Source organism: Silurus meridionalis, chromosome 19, assembly GCF_014805685.1.
Source record: "Silurus meridionalis isolate SWU-2019-XX chromosome 19, ASM1480568v1, whole genome shotgun sequence".
In the NCBI taxonomy this organism is placed as follows: domain Eukaryota; kingdom Metazoa; phylum Chordata; class Actinopteri; order Siluriformes; family Siluridae; genus Silurus; species Silurus meridionalis.
In genome coordinates, this window is record NC_060902.1 from 1,227,201 (window position 1) to 1,235,327 (window position 8,127).

Consider the following 8,127-nt stretch of genomic DNA (forward strand, 5'->3'; position numbering starts at 1 on the left):
AACCAGGTGCATATGTGTGCAATTATACAGCACATGTGGAACGTCATCAGAGTGCTTTGTGTACAGTTCACACAGATCATACTCATCTTCAGACTTCAGCACCTCTCTTCTCTAACTTTTTTCACCAGCTGCAAACTAGAAAGAAGTGGGCGATGATCACTGTTGTTACTACACCATTGTTGTATTGCTGATCCCAACACACACACACACACACACACTTACCTCACGCACTGGTGTACTGGTGTCCTAGGTAAAGTTCTCTCCTGGATCTCCCTCACTGTAACTGCAGCAGCTGAGGTCCATGGCATGTGCTGCCTCCGTTGTATATACAGTACCACAAGCCCCTTTCTTAGCTCCTCAAGGATGAAGCGCCTCTTGTACAGCTTTGAAGCGTTCCACTCAGGAAAGATCTCCGTCCAAATGACATAAGAATTGTGAACATGGTTTCCTTCTAGATTAGTTATATTTTGGGAATAATTTTCTGTATTGAGTTGGGCATGACCAGCTCAAAAGCTCTGTCTAGTGGTCCTGGCACTGTGTTTATGTTTTCTGCAGACAGTTTTGCCTGATGCATATATCTGTATGAACACCACTGTATTTCACAAAGTTTTTGACGTGAATGTCCTGCGTAGAGGAATATAAATAGCAGTTTTCCTCATTTGGTTCATAATCAGAATCGTCACGCTCAGAATTGATCTCCAGATGGTCTTCATCTTCAGACACATCCTCCTCTATTTCACTGTGATGATTGAGGCCTGTCACACATTTACTTCTGCTGCTGATTGTGTAAAGCTCTGACAGAGTATTAACATGGAGCTGCAGAGGGTAATGTTGTAGGATGTCCATGCAGAGAAGCTTTATGTTTTTTTCTCCCCTGCCAAGTGTCTCCTGGAAACTCCTGTCAAAAGTCATAACACCTGCATTTTCACACGTTACAGATGGGGTCAGGAGAATAAGATGTGTGTGTGTGTGTGTGTGTGTGTGTGTGTGTGTGTGTGTGTGAGAGAGAGAGACTGGGGTGAAATATGTCTCACAGTTGCAAAGGTACAAATATTATTTGACACCCCTTTGTGTCTTCGACTAAACAGTATCTATGTGATGTAAACATGGAGGTGTGGGTTGCAAATATGTACAATTAATTATATTATATATTAAAATATGTTTTAACTTTAAAATGGGTCAATTTAAACCAAAAGGGTTAAACAATGTTCTATTATCATATTATTTCTTCTGATTAAAGTCTGATTAAACAGGCGGACGTGTCACGTGACCAGACTACGTGGCTTTTTCACTTCCCCATATCACTGTCGGAAAGCGCGCGACTCCCGGAAATAAACATTCATGTAAATAGTCAACAAGTCTCACGAGTTCCCGAAACCGCGCGCACACGCATACACATGCACGCGCGCGCACTCTGAGGCTGCTGGTTCCACGCGAGAGAGTTAATGAGGTATGTAGAGTTTAACAGTTTACTAATTATGTGCAGTTTATCAAATTCTGAGACTTAAAAACGGCATCTTTTTCTCCTTTTACTCCACTTTGTGTTCTGTAAGTGATCTAATGCTATAAGGAAGTGAGTTGCACTGGTTGAGTACACATGGTGTTCCTGTTTAGTGTGTGTGTGTGTGTGTGTGTGTGTGTGTGTGTGTGTGTGTGCGCGCGCAGGTGGAGTCTGGATTAATGTGGTGTTCAGGGTTTAATATTCTTTACTGCACTCATATCAATTCATTTGTTTTTGTTTATCTGATATACACACACTGATCAGGCATCACATTGACATTATAACATTGACATTGACATTATGAAGAACACTGATGATCTTTATCATGGTACCTGTTCGTGGGTGGATTTATGTATTAGGCAGCAGGTGAATATTGTTGTGTTAAGATGAACCTCACACTGGTTCTCTAAACACATTCCTATGTTCTCTGTTCAGTGTCTTTAAGATCTTTACGATGTGAGTATGTAAGGTACACGGAATGTCTTTGTCTGCGCTCACACATCTCCGGTTACTATGTCTTCTTACCCAGTCAGGAACAGCTTTAGGTCAGGTTTGTCCAGTGTGTGTATATATGCTTGTCAGTTATCTGCAATAAACTAAGGAAGAACATTTGCTCCATGCTGTCTGCTGCGTGATTCTTCCCTGATCAGAAAAAGCACCACAGGCATCGTAGATCGCATGGGAAACCTCTCCAAGAATTATGTTTTGTTTGGGCATGATAAATATTTAAATGAAAAAACATTTTGTGCTCAAAGTTGATGTGATGGATTTGAGACGTCTAGACGTCTGGGTCAGAGCATCTCCAAAACTGCAGCTTTTGTGGGATATTCCTGGTCTGCATTGGTCAGAATCTATCAAAAGTGCTCCTAAGAAGGAACAGTGGTGAACCGGTGACAGGGTCGTGGGGGACGAGGATCACTGATGCGTGTGGGGAGTGAAGGCTTGTCCGTGTGGTCCGATCCAACAGATGAGGTCCGTGTGGTCCGATCCAACATTCTTGATGTTGATGCTCAATGGGTCACGACTGATTTATCAGCAAAAAAGGGGAACAATATAATATTAGGCAGGTGCTTATAATGGTATGATCTGTGTGTGTGTGTGTGTGTGTGTGTGTGTGTGTGTGTGTGTGTGTGTGTGTGTGTGTGTGTGTGTGTGTCTCAAGTCAAGTCCAGTTTACTTCTATAGCGCTTTTCACAACAGACATTGTCTCAAAGCAGCTTAACAGAAATCAACAGTTAAGGTGAATGTTGTGCATTTATCCCTGATGAGCAGCCATGGCGACTGTGTGTGTGTGTGTGTGTGTGTGTGTGTGTGTGTGAGTGTAATAGGGCTGCAGCTATCGATTATTTTAGTAATTGTGTTCTACTGATTATTTCATTGATTAATTGAGTAATCAGATAAGAAGTACCTTTTCTTTATTAAAGCACAATTCTAAATATACAAGAGAAAATAAGACGGGTCTCTTAAAATAAACAATAATTTATTTTTTCCTTTTTTAGAAAAATTTCCATTCTTATTGCTGAAGGTGTACAATAACATCAGTATTTTCACGCCCTTTGATTGGACGGTCAGGGAGCGTCACTAGTCAGAGCTCACAACATGCAACTGTAGGAAACTGCGACTCCAATATATTCATGTGGATTTAATCAATTTTTGTTGATTTCATAAACAACTGACCGAGGAGAATAAACTGATTTGGTCGCAGATACACTTGCAAGGACATCCACAACACAGAATGTTCAAGAAAAGCTGGACATTGTGGAGAAACATCAATAAAACAGTTGAAAACGGTTGTTAAGCTTTTTTATTAATCGTTTTCTTTCCTGTAGTATAAAAAAACACTCAATTTGCTTTTATTTAAAATGCAGAAAAATGTAATAAGGTGAATATCGATTCTCCTGCTGGAGATGATGTATGTATGTGTGTGTGTGTGTGTGTGTGTGTGTGTGTGTGTGTGTGTGTGTGTGAGGTGAATATCGAGGCTCCTGCTGGAGATGATGTATGTGTGTGTGTGTGATGAGGTGAATATGAGGCTCCTGCTGGAGATGTGTGTGTGTGTGTGTGTGATGAGGTGAATTATCGAGGCTCCTGCTGAGATGATGTGTGTGTGTGTGTGTGTGTGTGTGTGTGTGTGTGTGTGTGTGTGTGTGATGAGGTAAATATCGAGGCTCCTGCTGGAGATGATGTATGTGTGTGTGTGTGTGTGTGTGTGTGTGTATGTGTGTGATGAGGTGAATATCGAGGCTCCTGCTGGAGATGATGTGTGTGTGTGTGTGTGTGTGTGTGTGTGTGTGTGTGTGTGTGTGTGTGTGTGTGTGTGTGTGTGTGATGAGGTAAATATCGAGGCTCCTGCTGGAGATGATATATGTGTGTGTGTGTGTGTGTGTGTGTGTGTGTGTGTGTGTGTGTGTATGATGAGGTAAATATCGAGGCTCCTGCTGGAGATGATGTGTGTGTGTGTGTGTGTGTGTGTGTGTGTGTGTGTGTGTGTGATGAGGTGAATATTGAGGCTCCTGCTGGAGATGGTGTGTGTGTGTGTGTGTGTGTGTGTGTGTGTGTGTGTGTGTGTGTGTGTGTGTGTGTGATGAGGTAAATATCGAGGCTCCTGCTGAGATGATATATGTGTGTGTGTGTGTGTGTGTGTGTGTGTGTGTGTGTGTGTGTATGATGAGGTAAATATCGAGGCTCCTGCTGGAGATGATGTATGTGTGTGTGTGTGTGTGTGTGTGTGTGTGTGTGTGTGTGATGAGGTGAATATTGAGGCTCCTGCTGGAGATGGTGTGTGTGTGTGTGTGTGTGTGTGTGTGTGTGTGTGTGTGTGTGTGTGTGTGTGTGTGATGAGGTAAATATCGAGGCTCCTGCTGAGATGATATATGTGTGTGTGTGTGTGTGTGTGTGTGTGTGATGAGGTGAATATGAGGCTCCTGCTAGATGATGTGTGTGTGTGTGTATGATGAGGTAAATATCGAGGCTCCTGCTGGAGATGATGTATGTGGAGGTGCAGTTGTGGCTCCAGTGAAAGAAGACGTGTTGAATTGTGTTCATTGTGTTTCTTGTGTTAGTGATGACGTTCATTCACACTGTGTGTGATGTGTGTGATGCAGCGTTCTGATCTACTGCACTTCTCTATAAAACTGATGGGTTCTATAGATGTGGCATCATAATGGTGGAACTAAGAAGTGGACTGGTTCATCACTGGTTTGGGTGTAAAATGTGTGAATAGATGCACATAAATACATGTTCATACATGTTTGTGAAAATGTTTTTGGGACTGTACTGTGTTTTTCTACATAATGTTTAATATAATATTTTGAGTGGTCTGTCGTTAGTACGATTCTACTGCTGTGTTTTGCAGTTTGATCAGGATGTTTTGGAATTTATTCCACAGATAGCATCTGTGTTTTCACTGCTATTTAAGGTAGTTTCACAGAAGACGATGAGGACAATGATGCAATTTTCTAGAATAAGTGGCCTGCTGTGCTCACTCTTTGGTATGGCGGTGTAGGTGGTTTGCCATTTTGCCGTCCCATATGTAACTGTGGTATAGACTACTTTCTGTTATAATATATACTGTTTGATTCTGACTCTACTGTATGCTTTCTAATGTCTGATTAAAAACCTGAAGGTGAATTATGTTTGCTCCATATGTGTCATGGACTAAACCTATTTATTAAATGGCAAAACAATTAGCTTCAGTGCCATTATCTGGCCAGCTGATAATGATTAAAGTTCACTAGCATGGTTCTTCCCTTTCCTCTTTTGCTCTTTGTTCCTCTTCCAGCCTGAAGCTTCTGTGTGACTCAGTGTGAGGGAGAGCGAGCAGCACTAAAACAGGACACCGACTGTGAAACGCAGCGAGACACACAGCGAGTGCGAGATGGAGGAAGCGTACACGGCTTTGTATCAGGAGTTCCTCCGTCTGCAGTTACTGTGTCTAAAACAGGCTGAAATGTTACGACACCTCACCGAGGCGCTGAGACGACAACAAGGTATGTTCACATCCAGGACTCTGACTCAGCGCTTACTAATATAAACACAGCTCGGGTTTTCAGCATGGACCAGATACAGGATAGAGAGCTGAAACAAGTAATTAATCATTATCTAGAAATAAGCATACTTGACTGGAGTAATAAAATAAAAGTAAATAAACTAAAGCACAGTGTACCAAGGGTTTAAAAAATTGTGTAATGTTTCAGCATTGAGAAATAAAACCCTGCCTCGTTTAATTAGCACTGGCAGACATATAGGCCACGCCTCCTTTACTTGCACTGATACACAAAGGCCACGCCTCCTTCACTATGATACACAGAGGCCACGCCTCCTTCACTATGATACACAGAGGCCGCACCTCCTTCACTATGAAACACAAAGGCCACACCTCCTTCACTTGTACTGATACACAGAGGCCATGCCTCCTTCACTATGATACACAAAGGCCACACCTCCTTCACTGGGACTGATAGAGGGCATGCCTCCTTCACTATGATACGCTGAGGCCACGCATCCTTCGTAATGATACACATAGGCCACGCCTTCTTCACTATAATACACAGAGGCCACGCCTCCTTCACTATACTACACAAAGGCCACACCTCCTTCACTGGGACTGATAGAGGGCATGTCTCCTTCACTATGATACACCGAGGCCACGCCTTCTTCACTATGATACACAGAGGCCATGCCTCCTTCTTCATGATACACAGAGGCCATGCCTCCTTCACTATAATACACAAAGGCCACACCTCCTTCACTGGGACTTCTTCACTATAATACACAGAGGCCACACCTCCTTCTTCATGATACACTGAGGCCATGCCTTCTTCTCTATGATACACCGTGGCCACGCCTTCTTCACTATGATACACAGAGGCCATGCCTCCTTCATTTTAAACTCTTTTGCTCTCACTCAGGTGTGACTCCTGTCTTTAATGTGAATTTTGAGGACTTGTATTCGGAGACGGTTCCGTGCAGTCGTGATGGACTGGGGATGTTCACCCACACAGAGGACCGAGCACAAGCAGCTCAACTACACAAACAAGATGCTCACACACACGTCACTGCTGCTCAAACTCACCAAACACACACTTTTGCTTTAAACCCTACAGGTATCACAGGTATCTCTGACTTTACACTCGTTATGTTGTTGCACGTCTTCTTTCACATTATCGTCCTGACAAATTGTGAACTTGTTTTCTTCACTCTTGCGTTGGTGTGTGTGTGTGTGTGGTTTGTGTTTCAGGTGATCCTGGGGTTTCCCCGCTTGCTGGAGATTTGAACAGACTGCACCTGGAGCCTGTGCAGAAGAAGGTGGAGGTGGACGGAGTGGCGTCAGCGTCGGGTCGAATCGAGAAGGAGGGGCACAGTATCCTGGATGAGTTACGACAGGTCGAGCATAACTGGTACAGCAGCCAAACATCTAAGCAACAATCAAAGCAACTGGTAAATCATCACATCTTTATACTTCAATATCACTGCCTACACCTAGCTAACAAACAAATTCCAGGGTTTCACATTTGACCTTTAAATATGGTTCTCTGTAAAAGGAAACCTTCTGTAGGCCTCTTCATGGAACCATTAAGGGTTTTCTGGAGATAGTGAAGTTAAAGAACTGTACAACCTTCTCAACTTGGTTCCTTTTTTGTTCCTCAAGGAGAATTTGGTTCCTTAGCGAAAGGAACGACATTAATTTAGATTTTTTAAGTGTGTATTATTCAGTGCTAAACACAAAGCACTCAAAAATGGTTCTTCAGATAGATCTTAAGAACATTTCAGGCCACCCTTTAGGTGAACAGATAATGTGTGGGTTCCCAAGCGTTTGTGCATTGACTGTGGTAATGGTGCTGTGTGCCGCAGCGGCCGTGGTCCTCATCGTTCCTGACCAGCACGATGATGAGCGAGGCGGGTGGGATTCTGATGTCCCGCGTCACGCTGAACTCCCGAGTGTGCGAGTTCTGCCACGCCGTGTTCCCCGGACACACCACCACCAGGGGGGAGTTCCTCCGCCATCTCACCACACACATCTCCTGACAACGTACATGACACGAGCACGTATACAACGTACATGAGACTGTTTAATTTAAACACACAATGGCGAGAAGTTTTGCTGCGCAGACATTCAGTGTTTGAGAAGAAAATTCTCGAATAACTCGGATGTAAAATTCTAAATATATAAATATATATACTGTATTTAAAGCTTAGCTAAATACCTATGTGCATATATTTGCATGAAGAAATAATACTATTCAATTGTTACACTGAACTAATGTACTGAAGTGTGAAGTACGGGTTCTTTCTGCATTAAACCAGTCCGAATACTACTGTAGATCTCACTGGAGGTTAGTTCCTGCTCTTGTGTGTTTCTGAGATTTATAAATATAAAGGTTTTTGCTCACAAAAGCCTGAAATCCGTGTCTGTTTATACTGTAATTACCCTTCCACCAATCACAGTGCTGTTGAATTCTCTCTGTGTGTATATTTGTGTGTGTGTATAAATATACATGAGGTTTTATCAAAAAATTTTGAGATTAGTTTTGTAACTCGCCAACAGATGGCAGCACAAGGCTGCACGCACAGTTACAGGGAGCACTGACCTTTCATAAGTCAGTGTGCCGAAAGACCAGGTCCTG

At 42.9% G+C, this 8,127-nt stretch overlaps 1 protein-coding gene across 3 annotated transcripts; it reads left to right on the top strand.

The window, feature by feature from the left end:
* Nucleotides 1–1,306: 1,306 nt before the first annotated feature.
* zgc:113184 (uncharacterized protein LOC553745 homolog) lies at nt 1,307–7,897 on the top strand. Of its 3 annotated transcripts, none has more exons than XM_046875353.1 (5): nt 1,308–1,450; nt 5,283–5,490; nt 6,412–6,606; nt 6,741–6,940; nt 7,355–7,897. In XM_046875353.1, the coding sequence occupies exons 2-5, from the start codon at nt 5,379–5,381 to the stop codon at nt 7,526–7,528; spliced, it is 681 nt and encodes a 226-aa protein (XP_046731309.1). In that variant the 5' UTR covers nt 1,308–1,450; nt 5,283–5,378; the 3' UTR covers nt 7,529–7,897. The 3 variants fall into 3 exon arrangements, with proteins under 3 accessions (XP_046731311.1, XP_046731309.1, XP_046731308.1); XM_046875352.1 differs by having other exon boundaries at nt 1,309–1,450; nt 6,412–6,615; XM_046875355.1 differs by lacking the exon at nt 6,412–6,606 and having other exon boundaries at nt 1,307–1,450.
* The last annotated feature ends 230 nt before the right edge of the window (nt 7,898–8,127 follow it).

Excerpts from the sequence above, each read along its gene's own strand:
- zgc:113184 (XM_046875352.1), top strand. The coding sequence starts at position 5,379 with ATGGAGGAAGCGTACACGGCTTTGTATCAGGAGTTCCTCCGTCTGCAG. Across the intron at positions 6,616-6,740 it reads AAACCCTACAGGTATCACAG|GTGATCCTGGGGTTTCCCCG; the intron begins GTATCTCTGACT and ends TTTGTGTTTCAG. Across the intron at positions 6,941-7,354 it reads AGCAACAATCAAAGCAACTG|CGGCCGTGGTCCTCATCGTT; the intron begins GTAAATCATCAC and ends TGTGTGCCGCAG.